Raw genomic sequence first — 23,484 nt, forward strand, 5'->3', positions numbered from 1 at the left:
ATGGCATCATTCACAGCACCAGGTCATGAGTGGTGTCTTTAGGATCCATCTTTATCCATTTCCGGGGCAGGTCATCCAGGGTTTTAGGTCTCACTACACATCCTATCATCATATCATGTTTGGAGTTCTTTGCCCTTAGGACTGGTTTTTCAGGGCCCTGCATTCACTCATTGTCCCAGCTGAGCAGAGGTTACTTCACAGTGATCTATATTGGATACACCATTCCCAAGTCAGTCCAAATGCCTGAAACAGCCCTAATGATGCAATTCCCTGGTTGCACCTTGGCAAGAAGTAATTTGGCTAATAAATCCCAGAGTACTTTTCTTATGTAATTCTCTGGTCCCGCCCCAAAGGCTATGGTTGAAGTGGCACATTTAGCTGCAAAGGAAACAATGTCTATCTTTTGTGACAACTCGTGCACTTAGGACATTTCCTGTTCCGTATTTAGGACAAGGCACTTGATTCTCATCATCTTATGGCTATCATTCCATTCTTCCCCACTGAAAGCCAGCATTGCCTGCACCTTACCTTCACAGTGATCTGTATTGGCAAAATTCTACTTTTAATTTCTATTTTATATTGGGTTAGAGTTGATTAACAATTTTGTCTTAGTTTCAGTCATACAGAAAAGTTATTTGTAATACAAATTCGTGTATCTATTCTTTTTCAGATTATTATCCCATATAGGTTATTGCAGAGTATTTGCAGCGGCTGGCGCGCTAAGCGCACTAAGTGTCAGACTTTATTTTTTGGGCTCCAAAATCACTGCAGATGGTGATTGCAGCCATGAAATTAAAAGACGCTTACTCCTTGGAAGAAAAGTTATGACCAACCTAAATAGCATATTCAAAAGCAGAGACATTACTTTGCCAACTAAGGTCCGTCTAGTAAAGGCTATGGTTTTTCCAGTAGTCATGTATGGATGTGAGAGTTGGACTGTGAAGACGGCTGAGCACTGAAGAATTGATGCTTTTGAGCTGTGGTGTTGGAGAAGACTCTTGAGAGTCCCTTGGACTGCAAGGAGATCCAACCAGTCCATTCTGAAGGAGGTCAGCCCTGGGAATTCTTTGAAAGGAATGATGCTAAAGCTGAAGCTCCAGTATTTTGGCCACCTCATGGGAAGAGTTGACTCATTGGAAAAGACTCTGATGCTGGGAGGGATTGGGGGCAGGAGGAGAAGGGGATGACAGAGGATGAGATGGCTGGATAGCATCACTGACTCGATGAACGCGAGTCTGAGTGAACTCCAGGAGTTGGTGATGGACAGGGAGGCCTGGTGTGCTGCGATTCATGAGGTCGCAAAGAGTCGGACACGACTGAGCGACTGAACTGAACTGAACGGGAGTTCCCTATACTATAGAGTAAGACCTTGTTGATCATCTACTTTATACCTAGTAGTGTGTTTATGTTGATTCCAACCTTCTAACTTATCCCCTCTGAAAAAACTACTGTTAAAGATAGTTTCCACTGCAATAAATGCAACTCTGATGTAATTTATAACACAGCATACATTTTCAATACTGAAGGCTTTCTTCTCTCTTGCTAGTTCACCCTCTCCCTGACTACTCAGCCTCAACTTTGAGTTTAATACTTTATATTGCCCAGTCCCATTTCCTCTCTGAGTCATTTGTTAGCCTCTCATTAAGGTATCATCCCAACAGTTTTAGGCTTAATTTACCATCTCTGACTCCCATTGCTTGGCCTCCTTCAGTAACCATGTGTAATGAGATTGTAACTTAGGTCAATTCTTTTCTCACAGTTCTTTCTTTCTACTCTGCAATTGGTATCCCCACAAATAAGCATAACCAGGAATGGTAGTTAGGTCATATATAGAATGATAGAATCCATGAGCTCATACTGGTGGAAAGTTAGTTAGAGTTTACTGAATCAAAATTGTAACAGCTCTCATTGATTTGATACATTTGTGGCTCTTTCTTCAGAGGCAGCAAATTTAACTTAGCTTGAAAACCTCTCAAGAAATAAGCTATGAACTGGAGAAGCAATTTCAACAGCATTGTGTCTATATGAACATTCAACTCACAGTAACCGTCACCTTCAGCAAATCAGTTCCTCCATGAGCCTCATTTTCCACTGGTCAAAAGAGAGTTATGAATGCAGTAATCACTATTGAACATTCCAGCTACCACATGCTGTATCTATGTCGATATGCCTCTATCAATAATTTCTATTTGGGATGATTTAAAAAGTACAACAGAAAGATGGGGTTCTCTCTCTCTCTCTCTCTCTCTCTCTACCATATACACCAATGGATGGAAAAAATTACATCTCCAGTCCAGTGGGTTACAGGAGGCCCAAACCCATCAATCAAGCCCAATTAACTGACCTATACAGAATTTTGACTTTAAGAGACATTTCGTTAAAGGGAATATTCATATAAGGTGATTTCCAGCTTTTTGTGTCCTCAGGGAATCAGATATTCTACACAATGGATGAGGATTGGAAAGGCAGACAACAATAGTGCTGTTTAAGATGAGGAAGGGCTTCCCTGATGACTGAGATGGTAAAGAATCTGCCTGCAACAGACCTGGCTTCATTCCCTGGGTCAGGAAGATGCCCTGGAGAAGGGAATGGCACCCCACTCCAGTATCCTTGCCTGGAGAATCCCATGGACAGAGATCCTGGTGGGCTACAATCCACAGAATTGAAAAGCGTTGGACACGTCTGAGCGGCTAACACAAGATGTGGAAAACCCAGATGATTCACACTGAAAAGTCATAGTGGAGGTGTGAATTGACATACTTTATAGAAAACTATATGAATATTTACTAAATCTAAATTTTATTTTAAAACTTTAAATAGATAGTTACCTATACAGTATTACATTTAGGGACATCACTGGCATCAAGGAAGTTTGTTTACAGATTTTTTATCTCAATTGTCTCCAAAGCCTTGCATTTTAAATTCAACCTTCAGTCTCTCCTCCAAGTCCTCATGATTCTAAAAGGTATTCTCTATTAATGCCCAAACTTTTGAGGAAGCAATTTATGTTATTCAATTGTCAGTAGCGTACTGCTATCCATGTTACAGATTTAGGGAGAACTAGTCCTCATGGCCTGGATGGGCAGTCAGGTTTGTGAAGATAAGATGGGGTTCTGTCTAAACAGAGTGTAGCCTGAGGAAACATGGTATTCTTAGAGAAAGAGAAGCATCTGAGAAAAATATGTCTGGAAAGAAATCAGGTTATGGTGACGATAATTGACTTCACTCCCTCCAAATACACACCAGAGAAATAGAGAATGGAAATAAATTCTTAATGACCACAAATATATCATCGTCTTATACATACATGCTGAAATACTTTTAGCAATTACATAGGGTTTTTGAGATTTTTATTGTCAATATCTGCCACAGAAGTACATTTGGTATTTTCATATTGAGGTCATCACATAAAGAAAAGAATACACTAAGGAAAAGCATTAATAGTTCTAACAGAAATCTCTTTTATGAAAATTGTTAATTTAATTGAATTTTGTGTGAAGGATATTCTAGCTTTATAGACAGCAAGGGGAAATACTATAACAGTAAACAATATGAAGACATAAACAAAAATAACTGAAAATCATTTGTTATGTATTTATTCCAAGTTAGAGCTCAGAAGAAATATGAAACTTACTGAATTACTGGAATGCATAAACTGGTACATGCCTTGCACATCTTTTCTTGTTTGCTCACATTTTGCATTTACACATCTGTGACAATTAAATTAACTGCATTAAGACTGAAGTTGTAGAGGTAATATACATGATTATAATACATTTGGGAAGAATATTTATCACCTATAGGTGTCTAAAGAACAAGTATCAACCTGTGCTCAGAAGTATACAGCAATGACTCACACGTGTGATAAAATACTACAATAGATGGATAATGCAGAGATCACCTCCTCAAAACTGTCAGGTTGTACAACGTCAAGGGACACCACTTTCTTTACTACCTGTTCCTTCCTGAAACTGCAATGAAGTGGTCCCCCACACCACTTTCTCTTCACCCCGACACTGATTATTTTCGAGTCCATGTAATATAACTAAAACAGACACCCTCCCAGTGTGACAGTGCTTCCTAGTTGCCCCTCTGCTCTCGGTCACTGCTGGATCCCTCCTTGGTTTAGAAATGGGACTTGTATGATCCATCAGTTTTCCCAGAAATCTAAGAGCCATATGTCATTGTTCTGTGAGTTTTCAAGTGTCACTTTAACATAAACAAGCCATAACATCTGAGAGACTACTTAGAGTTATATTTTAAGACAAATTTGTTTCATTGTGCTGTATTCAGGAATCTATTTTTGAGGTATTTCTATGGAAGTAAAGAAACAATGTCTACAGAGTTGCAGAATATTATTCCCTCTGGGCTTCAATTTCTGTTTCATATTATAAGGCTATTAGGTCAGGATATGTGTGATAATATGTCAAATCTATAACATGCAGTGAAAATTAGATAATATAAAGTGAGTACAGGTGAAAAAGCAAAAATTGCAAGTTTTAAATCATTTTAATACTCTTTGGTCCTAAACATCATTTATATAATTTATTTATTTATTTTTATGATTTTAATTCTATTTATTTATTTATTGGCCTGCCATGTGGTATGTGGGATCTTAACCCACACCAAAGGCACCAACTGGAATGCTCACCCTCTGTGGTGGAAGTGCAGAGTCTTAACCACTGGACCCCCAGGGAAGTTTCCACATAGAATTTATTTTAAGAAATATCTGACTTTGATAAACTCTGTTGTTGTTGTGCAGTTGCTAAGTCATGTCCAACTCTTTGCAACCCCATTGACTGCAGCATGCCAGGCTTCCCTGTCCTTCACCATTTCCTGGGGTTTGCTCAAACTCATGTCCATTGAATCGGTGATGCCATCCAACCATCTCATCCTCTGTCGTCCCCTTCTCCTCCTGCCTTCAATCTTTCCCAGCATCAGGGTCTTTTCCAATGAGTCATCTCTCCCCATCAGGTGGCCAAAGTATTGGAGCTTCAGACTCAGCATTAGTCCTTCCAATGAATATTTAGGACTGATTTACTTTAGGATGGACTGGTTGATTTCTTTGCTGTCCAAAGGACTCTCAAGAGTCTTCTCCAACACCACAGTTCAAAAGCATCAACTCTTTGATGCTCAGCTTTCTTTAAGGTCCAACTCTCACACCCATACATAACTATTGGGAAAAGGATAGCTTTGTCTATACTGACCTTTGTCAGCAAAGTGATGTCTCTGCTTTTTAATATTCTTCCAGAATGGCTGTGATCCAAAAGTCTACGAGCAATAAATGCTGGAGAGGGTGTGGAGAAAAGGGAACCCTCTTACACTGTTGGTGGGAATACAAACTAGTACAGCCACCATGGAGAACAGTATGGAGATTCCTTAAAAAACTGGAAATAGAACTGCCTTTTGACCCAGCAATCTCACTGCTGGGCATACACACCGAGGAAACCAGAACGGAAAGAGACACGTGTACCCCAATGTTCATCGCAGCACTGTTTATAATAGCCAGGACATGGAAACAACCTAGATGTCCATCAGCAGATGAATGGATAAGGAAGCTGTGGTACATATACACAATGGAGTATTACTCAGCCATTAAAAAGAATACATTTGAATCAGTTCTAATGAGATGGATGAAACTGGAGTGTATTGTACAGAGTGAAGTAAGCCAGAAAGGAAAACACCAATACAGTATACTAACGCATATATATGGAATTTAGAAAGATGGTAATGATAACCCTGTATGTGAGACAGCAAAAGAGATGCAGATGTATAGAACAGTCTTTTGGACTCTGTGGGAGAGGGAGAGGGTGGGATGATTTGGGAGAATGGCATTGAAACATGTATAATATCATAAGAAACGAATCGCCAGTCCAGGTTCGATGCAGGATACAGGATGCTTGGGGCTGGTGCACTAGGATGACCCAGAGGGATGGTACGGGGAGGGAGGTGGGAGGGGGGTTCAGGATGGGGAACATGTGTATACCCGTGGCGGATTCATGTTGATGTATGGCAAAACCAATACAATATTGTAACGTAATTAGCCTCCAATTAAAATAAATAAATTTAAATTAAAAAAATAAATAAAGATAAAATATTCTGCCTAGGTTGGTCATATCTTTTCTCCCAAGGAGAAAGCATCTTTTAATTTCATGGCTGCAGTCACCATCTGCAGTGATTTTGGAGCCAAAGAAAATAAAGTCTGTAACTGTTTCTATTGTTTCCCCATGTATTTGCCATGAAATTATGGGACTGTATGGCAACCCACTCCAGTTTTCTTGCCTGGAGAATCCCAGGGATAGTGGAGTCTAGTGGGCTGCCATCTATGGGGTCACACAGAGTCGGACATGACTGAAGTGACTTAGCAGCAGCAGTAGCATGCCATGATCTTACTGTTTTGAATGTTGACTTGTAAACCAGCTTTTCCCCTTTGCTCTTTCATCTTCATCAAAAGGCCCTTTAGTTCCTCTTCACTTTCTGCCATAAGAGTGGTGTCATCTGCATATTTGAGGTTGTTTATACTTCTCCCAGCAATCTTGATTCCAGCTTGTGCTTCATCCAGTGCAGCATTTCACATGATGTACTCTGTATATAAGTTTGATAAGCAGAGTGATAATATGTAGCCTTAAGGTAACTCCTTTCCCAATTTTGAACTAGCCTGTTGCTGCATGTTTGGTTCTAGCTGTTGCTTCTTGAGATGCATACAGGTTTCCTTGGAGGCAGGTAATGCAGTCTGGTATTCCTGTCTCTGAGAATTTTTCACAGTTTGCTGTGATCCATACAATATGAAAATGCAGAAAGATGATAAATTATATATATTTAATTTTCTCACATCACAGGTTTTATGACATTAATAATTGAATATACACTAAGTGGTGTTATATATATATGTATAATTCATTACATAATTCATTGCAACATCATTTTTATTTAAAAATTAAAAGCCAAGTGGTGTAGAAAACAAAATATAGTTATCTGTAGGTAGTATATATATGTTCAGATATTTGCTGTTTTTACAAAATCTTTACTTTGGGGATGTGTTTAATGGGATGCCTGTGGGTCTGTGAAATTATCTAAGGATGAATGGTTGTGCATTTGTTTTGTAATTTATCACATGAAAATAAAGTTCCTGTATAGGGATTTGTGAACTGGATATAAAGAATGCTTGGTGATTGGTATCATTTAACTGTATCTGTATTCCATTCACAATTAACTTACTTCTATGAAATGCCAGATGATAAACTACATCATGAGATCTGTTAATTATTCCTGAGAGACCAAGGTTCACCACCAAGGGACCAGACACAGAGATGGTTATATAATTTAGGTCAGGCAGGAGGCAATGCTGAATCCTCCGACAGATACAACTGCATGCAACAAACAAGTCAGGAATTCTGGGACAGGTACTGATATCTTTTGTGTTTCTCTGATATATATTTGAGATTTCCTTATGTTTTTAATCCTTTTTTGAAAGAAAGGATGTTATATAAACAAAGGAAGATATGAAATATACACAAAATTTCATTTTACTTACTTTTTCCAATCTTTATTTCAAATCAATACATTTGTTATTGTTGCTCAGTTGCTAAGTCATGTCTGACTCTGCAACCCCATGGACTGTAGCACACCAGGCTTCCCAGTCCATCATTCTCTCCTTGAGTTTGCTCAAATTCATTTGCACCAAATTGTGTTGGTGATGCTATCTAACCATCTCATCTCTGCTGCACCTTTCTCTTTTTTCCTAAATCTTTCCTAGCATCAGGGTCTTTTCCAGTGAGTCGGGTTTTTTCCCAATGAGTTGGCTCTTTGTATCAGGTGGCCAAAATATTGGAGCTTCAGCTTCAGCCCTTCCAGCAAATATTGAAGGTTGATTTCCTTTAGGGTTAACTGGTTTGACCTCATTGCCGTCCAAAGGACTTTCAAGAGCCTTCTCCAGCACCACAATTTGAAAGTATCAATTCTTCAGATATACACAGATAAATATACATAGTCCAGCTCTTTTGTGATCCCATGGACTGAAGCCTGCCAGGCTCCTCTGTCCATGGGACTTCCCAGGCAAGAACACTGGAGCAAGGTGCCATTTCCTCCTCCAGGGATCTGCCTGGCCCAGGGAGCAAGCTCGTGTCTTCGGCATCCCCTGCACTGGCAGGCAGATTCTATATCTCTGAGCCACCTGGGAAGCCCTACGTTCAACTCCATTTTCCTTGCATTCTCACAGAATGTAAGAGGATGGGTGTGACATTGTGTATCACACAGTTGGTTAGGGTAAAGAATAACAAGGGGACATAAAATTCAGTTGGCCCCCCTAAGACAAGTGACTCCCAAATCAAGGATGACTGGCCTCAGAGACATTCAAGAGCAATATGGATCAAATTAAAGAATGAAACTTTAAAAATTTTTAGAGACTGGGATGGGGACACAGTTCATGCATGATTGTCTCTGAGGTTCTGGGACTGTGACCATATGAGTATTTGTATCATGTGTCTTACATAACTGATCTTGTGTTAAATATATCATGTTAAGAAGAGTAGACCTGGTCAGAAGGACCCACACAGTAAACCACACTGCCTTTCTTGCCCCTCTGTCACCTGTGCCATCAGCATCTCTACAACTGGGTCCCAGACGTTCTTTATCATCTCCCCTGTGTGGCAGCAGCTCTCAGGGGTGAGAATATCAGCCCTGGACTATGACTGCCTCTCCACTCTAACATTTCAAACATGGGCACCCTTCCACCCTCTTACCCCAAAGCTATCACCTTTCTGCTCCAGTGTGTCTTCACAAACTGTCTACCTCTCATATACTAAAGTTGAACAGACCTGAGAGTTTAATGGGGAAAAAAGAGTTCTTGTTATGCTCAGAAACTTGCCATAGCTCTTCCTGCTCTACACTCATGGAAGATGAAGAAATTGCAAAGAAATATATTCAGTATCTACATCACTCATTAACAATATTTCTCTATTACAGGATATGACAACATCCGTACATCATTAAAACATAACAAAGCAGAGATCTTGTCAGAAGACTAGGGTTATCTGGACCAACTAATTGTAAGAATCTTGCCTTCAATCTGAGGACATAAATTCCTTAATATTAGGTTGAAATAGCAGAAATGGTCATAAATGCTATACAAATTGATGTGGAAATAGCTTGATTTAGCTTAGATGAATTTGTGCTGCAAACACTACAGTGGTTTACAAATGTATCATTATTATTATCATTTTATCAGTTATATCAAATTGGAAATATTTCCCAAAGGGTCAATTTAACTTCAAGGCATCTTAGCATTATTTATCTCTTCTCCTAATTACTGAAATATAGAAACAAATAGCAGTTTAGCAATTAAGACAATAAGATGATATTAACCCTCCACTTCCATTTCCGTTTTCATAACTAGGAATTGATCATGTGTAAGGGATGGCTGCTGAAAACTGCACTGTGTTTGCTGACTTCATATTCTTAGGACTTTCCGGTAGACAAGATGTGCAGCAGGGGCTTTTCGTGCTCTTCCTGCTGGTTTATGGCATAACTGTGATAGCCAGGGTCAGGATGGTCCTGCTGATCAAGAGGGACCCCAGACTGCACACACCCATGTATTACTTCCTGAGCAATCTGTCCTTCTGTGACATCTGCTGTTCTTCTACTATCTCTCCCAAGATGCTGGCTGATTTCTTACCTGAGCAAAAAAGGATTCCATATGATGTATGTGCCATCCAGATGTACTTTTTGGGAGCCTTTGCAGATGCGGAATGTCTCATGTTGGCTGTTATTTCTTACGACCCGTTATGTGGCCATTTGCAATCCACTTCTTTATACAACTGCCATGTTCAGGGGAATCTGTACTCAGCTTGTGGTTATTGCCTACATCGTAGGCTTGGTTGATTCAGCAATCTACACCTGTTGTACATTTCGGTTGTCATTCTGCAATTCCAAAATCATCAATCACTTTTTCTGTGACATCCCACCCTTACTAGCCCTCTCCTGCTCAGATACATCCATCAATGAGATTGTGATGTTCACTTTTATTGGTTATGTTGTGGGGACCAGCATTATCACTGTCCTGCTTTCCTACAGTTACATCACAACAACCATCCTTAGGATGAACTCAACAGAGGGGAGACACAAAGCTTTCTCTGCGTGTGCCTCCCACTTAACCGTTGTGGCTATATTTCATGGCATGCTCCTGTTCATGTATTTCAGACCCAGCTCCAGTTACTCCATGGACACAGACAAAACGGCCTCTGTCTTTTACACAGTTGTCATCCCCGTGTTAAACCCACTGATCTATAGCTTAAGGAATAAGGATGCAAAGGTGCCCTAAAAAAAACAATCAGCACTAAATTATGTTCTGGGTGATACAGTCCTTTCATCCTTAAGTATTTAAAGATTCTAAGAGAAGCAGTGCAGGAACGTTGACATAGATTCTTGTAGTCGTACTAGTACAGTTTCTGAATATTTTCCACTACTTACACTTTCCCCTAAATCAGTTTAGGGAACAGTCATTACATTGAACTCTCCAAACTAAGGAAGAGTAATGATAGGATCACTCTTCCGTTTTGCAGAGAGGGCTTTTTACACCTGATTTTTCTTTTCTTGGAGAAGTCTCAGCGAGATGTCATGCACAGAGCAACCCCCCACCCATGTTAATTTGACTTACCTTCCTAAAGGCTCCTGAATAAAGTCGCTCAGTCATGTCTGACTCTTTGCGACCCCGTGAATTGCAGCCCACCAGGCTCCTCCGTCCTTGGGATTCTCCAGGCAAGAATACTGGAGTGGGTTGCCATTTCCTTCTCCAGGGGAACTTCCCGACCCAGGGATCAAACCCAGGTCTCCCGCATTGCAGGCAGACGCTTTAACCTTTGAGCCACCAGGGAAGCCCTAAAAATAAATAAATAAACAAATAATAATTAAAGGCTCCTATTTAATTTTTTTTAAACAATAGGCTTAATAAATTTGCTGAGTCAAATGGGAGTGTTAGTGGGTCAAATTAGGTTTGTTTATATCCTTTTCATGTATTTGTTTCATCCTAACAAAACTCCATCATAACATTTAGAAGTAAATAATTTGTAAGTAAGACTGAATGAGAAATTTCTCTCCCTAGACTAAATATTCCATAAAAGTTTGGTCCTTTCTGTCTAGTTCACTGTTATCTACCATTTACAATGCTTACCCTCAGGATGCAATTCAAACATATTTATTGAATAGATGAACAAATTAGCCTGAAAAACTAATTAAAAAATTGAACCTTTGTAAATTTATAAAAAAAAATCATTTCCTTAATTTCATTATAGTCTGTTCACTTTTAGGTGAAATCCATCTGCACTGTTTTCTTTTGCCTTAGGCAAAAATGAGAATCTGGGACAAGAATTATTTGATGTAAAAATCTGCTCAGTTTCTCTCCATTCTGCTTCAGTTATTATCACCAAACATCCCCTGATTTTCCAGAAGCCATTGGAGAGGACTTTGTTAATGAAAACTATTGCCTGCTACATCAGTAAACAAAGGAGGTTGTAGTCATGAAACTGTCATAATACAGCTGCCTGGTGAGTGAGCCCTGAGGGGACTCAGGATGAGAAAGCACAGAATAGTCTTTCTCAAGATAGGCTGGCCCCAGATAGCTAAGTTCAGTTCAGTTCAGTTCAGTTGCTTAGTCATGCCCAACTCTGTAACCTCATGGACTGTAGCACACCAGGCCTCCCTGTCCATCACCAACTCCTGAGTTTACTCAAGCTCATGTCCCTTGAGTCGGTGATGCCATTCCAACCATCTCATCCTCTGTCTACCCCTTCTCCTCCTGCCTTGAATCTTTCCCAGCATCAGGGTCTTTTCCAATGAGTCAGTTCTTTCCATCAGGTGCCCAAAGCATTGGAGCTTCAGCTTCAGCATCAGTCCTTCCAGTGGATATTCAGGCTTGATTTCCTTTAGGATGGACTGGTTGGATCTCCTTGCTGTCCAAGGACTCTCAAGATAGCTAAGGTGCATATCAAAGGAACAGAGTCAGAGAGCCCAAACTGTTGCATCTTCCCACACACAGAAAAAGTGCTAAATTCTTTAGTTTGTCTGGTTTTCTTTTATTAACAATAATCTTTTGGTGTTCCGATTATCTGATTTTTGTTGCAAAATCTTCTATCTCTCCTGGCTCCCCCTTGCCTCTTCAGAACTTGCCTCTGTAGAACAGTTTCTTAGCACTATCTGAGATGCTGTGTCCCAGGCTTGAAGTCCTCAGAATGTCTGCCAAATAAAACTCTCAACTTTTAGTTTGTGCATTTTTTTCCATTGGACAATTTCATCTCCCCAGTGGGTTCATAACATCACATTAGTTAAAATTGAAAAAAAAGAGAAAGAGATAAAAGAAACTGAATGCTCTGTTGATATAATTTAAGCTGTAAAGGAAGAGCTATTAATAAAAATACATTCCCCTTGTGGGGGGGGTGGGCTGGGGAGAAAGAAGCAGTAGTTATGTTAGCATGCCATGTGTAATGATTTATGCCATCTCTCTACATAACTATGAAATAAATTGGAATAATATTCTAAACAAAATTTTAAAGTTCTGCTCTCCTGGTATCTAATTAGCAATTAATCCAGCTATAAAAATGAAACACAATTTCAGGGTCTTGGAAATCCATTTTTTAAAATTAAAATATAATTTATTGACAAAGTTGTATTAGTCACAGGTGTACAGCAAAGTGGTTCATATCACTTTCTTTGCATATGTTTGTTGTTATTTAATCACTAAGTCACATGTGACTCTTTTGTGACCCCCATGGACCATGCTTCTTTGTCCGTGAGATTTCCCAGGCAAGTATACTGGAGTGGGCTGCCATTTCCTTCTTCAGGGGATCTTTCTGACCCAGGGATTAAACCAGTGTCTCCTGCTAAGCCCATATATATTTATATATACTGGTGACTAAGAAGGTAAAGAATCTGCCTGCCAATGCAGGAAAAAAACAATTAATTTAGCACACACTTGCATTTCCAACACCATTTTCTGCTGTTTAAGACAAAGCATTTGGTTCTCATCACCCGCAGGCTGTCATTTCCTTCTTCCCCATTGGAAGCCTGCATTTGCCAAGGCCTATGTCACCACTGATCTGCACAGACAGAACCCTCTCTGTGGTGTAGTTTCCACTGCCATGGGTGAGCTGAGGGCTGGCTTTATAGACAGTGCCCCGTCCACTGTACGAGGCTCCCCTCTGCTCCATCTGGAGTAACGGGGGCACACTGACTGCTCCTCCGACTTGTCTGAAAAGCAAACACAGAAAGTTTCTTCTGTATTTCTTTACATGGCTTCACATAAATAATCTGGCCACTCTCTTACCTGCAAGTTGTAGGAATTCATGTGAATTTCTCATTCGTTTATAATTTTATTGTGCTTCATTTTATGGTGTCGTGTGCTCACTCAGTTGTGTCCGATTCTTTGTGATCCCATGGACTGTAACACACAAGGCTCCTCTGTCCATCGGATTATCCAAGCAAGGATCCTGGAGTGGGTTGCCATTTCCTCCTCCAGAGGATCTTCCCGACCCAAAGACAGAACCCCCGTCTCTTGTGGCTCCTGTACTGGCAAGCAGACTCTTTATCACTGAGCCACCAAGAAGCCCCCCCCACACACAGAGGCAACATTGCTCCAAATCTCATTTCAATCCTTCCATCACGCCATGAAATTTTCAATCTCCACTCAATTTCTTAATTTTTTTCCTGTTTTGTCTTTCGTTCAGTATTCTCTGTTTGCCAAATTCTTCATATGCAGTTCCATTTACCCTCCCTTTCTCTGTTTTGTATCCTTAACACCAGCTGGCACACATACTTAGAGTAAATGTTTGTATTGAGTTAGGATTAGCAGGTCAATTCTGACCTTGGATGGCCAAAATTCCACTTGAACGTGATGCACAGATAACACATATTAGAGTCAGTTTCATTCATCATTGACTTTCTCATGTGGTGAAATTAAATGTCTGCTGTCATATCCATAAACAAGAAATATCACAGCCATCCATGATTTCTGGCCTCCAAATGTGAATAAGGGCTCCCAAAACTGAGAGCCAGCAGACGCTGCCACCCACATAGCTGTTTGCTGAGAGCTCAGGGAATGCAAGCAGCAGCCATCTGCCACATCGGCCACACCTTAAGGTGAGTGAGGAATTAAGGATGCAAACAATCGGGAGACAGAATTTGGCCCCAGATAGCAAGCCCCAGGAGCTGGTGATGGACAGGGAAGCCTGGCGTGCTGCAGTCCATGGGGTCTGGACAGGACTAAGTGACTGAACTGAACTGAGCTGAAGTGCATATGAAAAGAATGAATTCAGTGAACCCAGAGGCTTGCATCTTTCCATATGTAGAAGAAAAATAAACTCCTTAACTTGATATCTGATTTTCTCTACCTCGCAATAATCTCTGATGTTCCAATTCTCTGTCCCCTTTGTTGCAAACTTGGGTATAGCCTGACTCGCCCTCCTGCCTTCTTGAGTGGTTTCCTCATGACTACTGAGATGCTGCCTCCTGGTCTCAGAGGCCTTAACATTCGCATCAAGTAAAATCTCTGCTTTCAGGTTGTGACTATATTATTTTTCAGTTGACAATGTTTACTTAAAGACCTTTTAATTCTCAATTTGTGTACAGGTATATTTGGCTTCATTTCAGTTCACCACTGTCCTATCACATAGAACTTCTATTAATTGATAAATTGCTTTGAACAGGTCAAATCAGATAGCAACTATCTTCCTTCAATTTTATGTGTAACAATCTACCATTTTGAAAATCATAATATATTTTTGCTTGGGATTTTCTTAAGATATAGAGAAACACATTACATCATTTCCTTTGTGTGTACTCGACTCCTCAGTAGAACTCTAATTGCTCAGGTAAGTTTTCCCATTGGGATTTGGATATCAGAGTGTGTGATCCTGAGATCTGAGATTAGAAAGCTAATGTCAAAAGCTTCAAGGCAATATATAAAAGATCTTGCATTACCTTAAGGAACTACAACCTTCCTAAGGAAGGCACAGATTTCTTTTATGAACACAGAAGATCTGCCCAGATGGGGTTGCAAAAATTAGACAATGGATCAGTTTTTCTTTTTAAATCTTTAAGTCCTAAAATTGATTTTTCCAGTGAAAAATGAGCTGATACTGACAACAGTGTAGTAAGAAGGTGAATGACAAAGATAATAATCTGGTAAGTGTTCTTACCTTAATCCTAGGCTATTAGAACTTGATGGGATTTTAAGTGCTTATCTTAGTTTTTCTTTCTTTCTTTTTTTTTTTACTAACAGCTCAGTCATGTCCAACTCTTTGAGACCCCACAGACTGTAACCTGCCAGGCTCCTCAGTTGATGGGTTTGGCCAGACAACAATACTGGAGTGGGTTCCTATTTCCTTCTCCAGGGGATCTTCCCAACCTAGAGATCAAACCCAGGTCTGTTCTGCTGTATTGCAGGCAGACTTTTCTTCTCTGAGGCACTAGGGAAGCTCACTTATTTTACACATAGAAACTGATGTTTTGACGATAAACATACTTAGGGTAATATAGGTTTTAAATTCTGAAAATATATCTAACAAAAACAACAGCAGAAACAAAAACCTAATGTTTGACACATGATAGTGTTAAAGAATCTGCCTACCGATGCAGGAGACATGGGTTTGATCACTGCATCAGGAAGATCCCCTGGAGAAGGAAATGGCAACCCACTCCAGTGTTCTTGCCTGGGAAACTGCAAGGACAGAGAAGCTGGGTGGGCTACAGTCCATGGGGTCACAAAAGAGTAGGACAAGACTTTGCAACTAAACAATAACAACAAACCTTAAAACAAACCTCACCATACTGGACTCTGCTTAGGAATCAGAATTAAACACTGTGCTTATTGTATATTATTTATGTTTAAAGAATGGATGGAGCTATATATCAATTGCAGCTGAACTGATTTTTATAGTATATTATCTGTCCTATCTTATGGTAATGCATTGATACCAACAACTGTCAATACACAAGCAAAAGGATTCAGGCAGATAAGAGGGCTGACTTTCAGGGAAAAAGAAAAAAGTGTTTTGAAAAATAATGATATTACTCAGCCTTTAAAAATACTGAAATAGTGCCATTTGCAGCAGCACTATTGGACCTAGAGAGTGTCATACTGAGTGAAGTAGTTCAGACAGAGAAGGAGATACGTCATATGACATCCTTTATGTGCGGAACCTAAGAAGAGTTGATAGAATGAACGTATGAAAACAGAAAGGGGCTTACAGACTCAGAGCATGACCTTATGTTTGCCAGTGGAAAAGAGTAGCGGGAGGAGAATGGGACCTGGGGGTGAGCATGCACACTCTGCGGTAGTAAAAACGGACAATCAGCAAGGACCCACTGTATAGCACAGGGAACTCTGTGCAATGATATGTGGCTGCCTGGATGGATGAAATTTTGAGGGGGAATGGACACGTGCTTGTGTATGGCTGAGTCCTTCTCTGTTCACCTAAAACTACCACAATATTGTTTGTTAATCAGATATACCTCAATACAAAATAAAAAGCTTAAAGAAATTAAAATAAAAGGAAAAAAGAAAAGTGACTAAGGACTTCCCTGGCAGGTGAGCACATTGAATTTTGGGGAAATAACTATATTATTTACAGTAATCTTCTAAGCTCCACCATTTCCAACACTTCCATTTCTGGGAAGGTAGTGTTTATTGAAGAATGTCCAGTGTACAGAATGTCTAAACTCTGGACCTGTTCTTTGACTGCAAAGCTATGCAGTCCTGGACTATTCATTGGGCTGAAATCGTCAGTTCCTCCTCAATAAAACTGAGAGATGATCAGCACTGTTTAAAGAACTGTGAGAATTAAATTAGATGAGAAAGTTTACTTTGAAAATGATAGGATGCAAATGCATTCATGTCAGATACACACATTTACCCAGAATTTGCCTAATCTACCCAGAAACAGAACAGATGCAGAAAAATAGGTGTTGAGCAGAATCTACAATTATCATTGTGCCTGTAACTCATTTCCTGTACCCAAAAGAGCTTCACAGATAGTTGTGCTTATTAACTCTAAATGTATCCACAGTTTTAATAAGACATTTAGTTTTGTTAAGAACTTGGAACAAATTGAGGATAGGACGAGGGGTTAAGATTTTAGTAATGTGCTTAGATTATGTTCTGAGACAGAGAATATGAGATGACAATGAAAATGTTTTCAAATCTGAAGTTATTTAAATACTGAGTTTGTAAGAGCCATGAATAATGTAAATTGTTAAAGAAAAAAATATATATGTGTATATAACATATATGCACACATATTTAATTTATCTTTAACTTTTATAGGCAGGAACAGTGAGGTAGAGGGAGGCCTGGCAAGCTGCAGTCCCTGGAGTCCTAAAGAATCAAACACTATTTAACGACTGAACAACAATAACAATACATATAGCATGTACAGACATCAAAGATTTTACTTACTTTATTCAATATGTAATATGTTATGAAATGTACACAACATAATTCAAAGAACCACAGTATTGTAAATCAGGAGTTCACAAATAAACTGACAAATAGATGTAAAGCTGGATTTTTACCATCAGCGGGGAGACAAATCAATTATCTCTATCCTGGGCAAAAGGCGCCTGTCTATAGACAAGTATCACTTGCATTGCTATGCGTTATCTACAATCTACAGAGCTGTGGACTAAACAATGACAAGGAAGTGCAGAGATAACATAGAGAGGTGGGTAGGTGGGCATTTATAACATCTTTTATCATTTTAATCAAAGTGAAGTGAAGTGAAGTCGCTCAGTCGTGTCCGACTCTTTGTGACTCCATGGACTGTAGCCCACCAGGCTCCTCTGTCCATGGAATTTTCTAGGCAAGAGTACTAGAGTGGGTTGCCATTTCTTTCTCCAGGGGATCTTCCCAACCCAGGGATTGAACCCAGGTCTCCCACACTGCAGGCAGACGCTTTATCCTCTGAGCCACCAGGGAAGCCTAATCAAAGGGGTGATCCAATATTCCTGAATATATTATTGTATTGCCTAGATGAATTTAATAAATATGCAAGCATTTGGATTTCTCTAGTTGTATTTCATAGCTTGGATTTCAGGTAACATAAAGTAGATATTGGAGAAGGCAATGGCACCCCACTCCAGTACTCTCGCCAGGAAAATCCCATGACAGAGGAGCCTGGTGGGCTGCAGTCCATGGGGTCGCTAAGAGTCAGACACGACTGAGTGACTTCATTTTCACTTTTCACTTTCAGGTATTGGAGAAAGAAATGGCAACCCACTCTAGAGTTCTTGCTTGGAGAATTCCAGGGACGGGGGAGTCTGGTGGGCTGGTGTCTATGGGGTCGCACAGAGTCGGACACGACTGAAGTGACTTAGCATACAAAGTAGATATATGGAATTCCACAGAATTACTATGTTGCCAACTTTAGAAGCTTCTGCACAACAAAGGAAACTATAAGCAAGGTGAAAAGACAGCCTTCAGAATGGGAGAAAATAATAGCAAATGAAGCAACTGACAAGCAACTATTCTCAAAAATATATAAGCAACTCCTGCAGCTCAATTCCAGAAAAATAAATGACCCAATCAAAAAATGGGCCAAAGAACTAAACAGACATTTCTCCAAAGAAGACATACAGATGGGTAACAAACACATGAAAACATGCTCAACATCACTCATTATCAGAGAAATGCAAATCAAGACCACAATGAGGTACCATTTCACACCAGTCAGAATGGCTGCAATCCAAAAATCTACAAGCAATGAATGCTGGAGAGGGTGTGGAGAAAAGGGAACCCTCTTACACTGTTGGTGGGAATGCAAACTAGTACAGTCACTATGAAGAACATGTGGAGATTCCTTAAAAAACTGGAAATAGAACTGCCTTATGACCCAGCAATCCCACTGCTGGGCATACACACTGAGGAAACCAGAATTGAAAGAGACACGTGTACCCCAATGTTCATCGCAGCACTGTTTATAATAGCCAGGACATGGAAGCAACCTAGATGTCCATCAGCAGATGAATGGATAAGAAAGCTGTGGTACATGTACACATTGGAGTATTACTCAGCCATTAAAAAGAATACATTTGAATCAGTTCTAATGAGGTGGATGCAACTGGAGCCTATTGTACAGAGTGAAGTAAGCCAGAAAGAAAAACACCAATACAGTATACTAAGGCACATATATGGAATTTAGAAAGATGGTAATGATAACCCTGTATGCGAGACAGCAAAAGAGACACAGATGTATTGAACAGTCTTTTGGACTCTGTGGGAGAGGGCGAGGGTGGGATGATTTGGGGGAATGGTACTGAAACATGTATAATATATAAGAAATGGATTGCCAGTCCAGGTTCGATGCAGGATGCTTGGGGCTGGTGCACTGGGATGACCCAGAGGGATGGCACGGGGAGGGAGGTGGGAGGGGTGTTCAGGATGGGGAACACGTGTACACCCGTGGTGGATTCATGTTGATGTATGGCAGAACCAATACAATATTGTAAAATAATTAGCCTCCAATTAAAATAAATAAATTTAAATTAAAAAAAAGAACAGTGAATGAACAAGATGGTGAAGATATTGAGCCTAGAAGGAAATTTAATACGATTTGATGAGGAAGGCACTGTCCTTTTCATTTTATAGGTGATGAAGCTAAAATTCTGTGATTACTTGGCCTGCAGAAGACTTTATAACTGCTAAGTGGCAGAGTTAGGATTTAGTTACTTACATAACTAATTCTGAATCTTACCTCCTTCTATTTCATCAGTGGATTTCAAGAAACTTTAACTAGTTTCTTTAGTCCTCAGAGGGAAATTCTCAGCTCAAGGTGAGAAATAAAGAACTTCTACTCCTCTACATGTATAAGGCTTCAGCTGAAATAGAAATGTATCTATTTGTTGTGTAAATAAAAATACCACAAAGGAAAAGAGAGGGTAGTTACTCAGTTTACTATATATCAATGAAACTAACCTCAATCACTTGAAGTTGGTGACAGATGAGAGAGTTGGTGAAATTAAGAAATTCAGAGTTCACCTGCTGGTTTGATGGTGTCTCATTTAATGGGGAAAAATGTATATATATATATACAGCTTTAAGAAATAGAAGTATAAAGAATCAATTCAATTAAATAAACTATCTCAGGGAATTCCCTGGCCATCCAGTGGTTAGGACTTTGTGCTTTCAGTATAAAGTAGATGCGTTCCATTGCTCATAGAGAACTAAGGTCCTGGAAGCTACATGTCTCTGCCAAACATTAAAAAAAAAAAAAGCAATTAACTAATTAAAAAAAAAAGTATTTCAGTTGAAAAGCTATGCTTATACTAAACTTACTTTACTTATGCCTAAGTGTTATGAGGGTGCCCGAGTGGATTTAGAATTACTATTCTAACTACTTTAATTATTTTCCTTTGTAGCTACCCTGCAGGTTATTATCAACATCCCCATCGGTACCCTGCTGAAATTCCAACCTCCAGGAACCCTGCAGAGAATGGAGGTGGAGAACAGCACTGTGAAGACGCAGTTCTTTCTCTTGGGATTCAGTGACCACCCAGAACTGCAGAGTGTTCTTTTTGTTGTGTTTCTGTCCATCTACTCTGTTACCCTCATGGGGAACCTTGGGATGATTTTATTAATTACAGCCAGTCCCCCTTTGCACACCCCTATGTACTTTTTTCTCTGCATCTTGTCTTTCGTAGATGCCTGCTACTCTTCAGTCATTGCCCCCAGGTTACTTGTGGACTTAGTTTCTGATAAGAAGACCATTTCTTACAATGGCTGTGCTGCACAGTTATATTTCTTCTGCTGTTTGGTGGACACAGAGTCTTTTCTCTTGACTGTCATGGCTTATGACCGGTACATAGCCATCTGCAACCCCCTGCTTTACACAGTTATTATGTCCAAGAGGATTTGCTGCCAGCTTGCAATTGGAGCGTTTCTGGGAGGCACCATGAGCTCAGTGATTCACACCACAAATACCTTTCACCTGTCTTTCTGCTCCAGTGAAATTGACCATTTCTTTTGTGACATCTCCCCTCTCTTCTCTCTGTCCTGCACTGATACCTACATCCATGACATTGTACTGGTGGTCTTCGCTAGTTTAGTGGAAGCCCTCTGCCTTCTAACAGTTCTCCTTTCTTATATCCTCATCATAGCAGCCATTCTTAAAACAGAATCTGCTGACGGAAGAAGAAAAGGATTCTCCACTTGTGCGTCCCATCTGATTGTGGTCTCTATCTACCATGGTACCCTGATCTTCATTTATTTGCGTCCCAGTGCTGGCCATTCACTGCATATTGATAAAGTAACCTCTGTGTTCTATACATTGATTATACCTATGCTGAACCCCCTGATTTACAGTCTGAGGAACAAAGATGTGAAAAATGCTTTTAGGAAAATGATTAGCAGGAAATTTCTTTCTTAAGAAAGGATGAAACTGAGGCTGATAACTTTTCTACCCTGTTTCTTGACCTTTAGTTTTAACTAATGGAAAAGTCAGTTTAATATGGGTGTTCCCTAATTCTACAGGCAATGAAGCCTCAACCACAAAATTGGGCCAGAGGCTAATATTAGAGCCAGGCCCTGTTACATATGTCTAACTCTTTATCATTTTAAGGTTGATTTTTTTCACACTCATTCATTGTTGGTGGAAGTTTAAATTTGTCTTCTTTATGGAAGATAAATTACTATTATTTGAATGAAATACATAATTCACCTGGAATTTGAAAATTAAATATGCAAGTATCATTTAAACCAGTAAGTCTAGCAATTGAACCTGCAAAAGTTTACCACTTTCAAAGTATTCATTGCATCAGAGCTTATAATCAGTTCAGTTCAGTTCATTTGTTTAGTTGTGTACTACTCTGCAACCCCATGGACCGCAGCATGCCAGGCTTCCCTGTCCATCACCAACTCCCAGAGCTTACTCAGACTCACATCCATCGAGTCGGTGATGCCATCCAACCATCTCACTCTCTGTTGTCCCCTTCTCCTCCCACCTACAATCTTTCCCAGCATCAGGGGCAAGCTATTGAAAATAATCTAACTATCTACCAATAGGAAACAGGCTAAATGAAATAAATGTGAACTTTTATATTTTTTCTCAGGAGTAGATTTACCCTTCATATTATATTCTATATTTCATATTCTTACTCTTTGTTTCTCATTTTGTTATTACTGTTTTACTCAATATTGTTTAAGCTTTTGATATATGTTGCAGCACTCTTTTGTGAAATTTTATAAATAAAATTCACTGATATTCTTTGTTAATTAATTTGATTTCCATGACAGTATGTGTAGATGGTAGAGGCTTCTCCGAGGCTCAGTGATAAAGAACCTGCTTGCCAAATACAGGAGACACAGGTTTGATCTCCGGGTCAGAAAGATCCCTTGGAGGAGGAAATAGCAACCTATTCCAGTATTCTTACCTGTGAAATTGCATGGGCAGAAGAGCATGGCTACAGCCAATGAGGCCACAGAAAAGTCAGAGAGGACTTAGTGACTAAACAACAGCAACCACATGCAGACTGGAGCTTAACTGTCCAAACTGTATTCATACTGAAAGGCTTTTTCAAAAAAAAAAAGAAAAGAAAGAAGAAGCCTCCCTCAAATATTAAGTCCTACATGACCTTTTTTTCCCTGCCATCCGTTTCAATTATGATGGCAATTCATTTTCCACACCTCACTAAATTCTATAATAATGTCATTTGTGTCTGTAGTTATACCCCTGTATTGAATTTCACTTCAGTTCAGTCGCTCAGTCCTGTCTGACCCTTTCAGACCCCATGGACTGCAGCACGACAGGCCTCCCTGTCCATCACCAACTCCCGGAGCTTGCTCAAACTCATGACTATCGTGTAGGTGATGCCATCCAACCATCTCATCCTCTGTCATCCCCATCTCCTCCTGCCTTTAATCTTTCCCAGCATCAGGGTCTTTTCCAATGAGTCAGTTCTTCACGTCAGGTGTCCAAAGTATTGAAGTTTCAGCTTCAGCATCAGTCCTTTCAAAGAATATTCAGGACTGATTTCCTTTATGATTGACTGGTTGGGTCTCCTTGCAGTCCAAGGGACTCTCAAGAGTCTTCTCCAACACTACAGTTCAAAAGTATCAAATCTTTGGAGCTCAGTTTTCTTTGCTGTCCAACTCTCACATCCATACCTGACTACTGGAAAAACCATAGCTTTGTTGGCAAAGTAATTTCTCTGCTTTTTAATATGCTATCTAGGTTGGTCATAGCTTTTCTTCCAAGGAACAAGTATCTTTTAACTTCATGGCTGCAGTCATCATCTGCAGTGATTTTGGAGCCCCCCCCCAAAATAAAGTCAGCCACTGTTTCCACTGTTTCTCCATCTATTTGCCATGAAGTGATGGGACCGGATGCCATGATCTTTGTTTTCTGAATGTTGAGCTTTAAGCCAACTTCTTCACTCTCCTCTTTCACTTTCATCAAGAGGCTCTTTAGTTCTTTCTCACTTTCTGCCATAAGGGTGGTGTCATCT

At 39.8% G+C, this 23,484-nt stretch overlaps 1 protein-coding gene and 2 pseudogenes across 1 annotated transcript; 2 read left to right on the top strand and 1 right to left on the bottom strand.

Moving 5' to 3' along the window:
• LOC120880852 overlaps positions 1-23,484 on the bottom strand; it is a 105,585-nt pseudogene that overhangs the window by 67,732 nt on the left and 14,369 nt on the right.
• Positions 9,415-10,353, top strand: LOC120880967 (annotated as a pseudogene).
• Positions 20,472-21,407, top strand: LOC120880968 (olfactory receptor 5I1-like). The gene has a single exon (XM_040264412.1). The coding sequence runs from the start codon at positions 20,475-20,477 to the stop codon at positions 21,405-21,407; it is 933 nt and encodes a 310-aa protein (XP_040120346.1). The 5' UTR covers positions 20,472-20,474.

This window comes from Oryx dammah, unplaced genomic scaffold (genome assembly GCF_014754425.2).
Source record: "Oryx dammah isolate SB20612 unplaced genomic scaffold, SCBI_Odam_1.1 HiC_scaffold_22, whole genome shotgun sequence".
In the NCBI taxonomy this organism is placed as follows: domain Eukaryota; kingdom Metazoa; phylum Chordata; class Mammalia; order Artiodactyla; family Bovidae; genus Oryx; species Oryx dammah.

What these genes read in the sequence shown, in the direction of transcription:
- LOC120880968 (XM_040264412.1), top strand. Translation starts at nt 20,475, where the DNA reads ATGGAGGTGGAGAACAGCACTGTGAAGACGCAGTTCTTTCTCTTGGGA.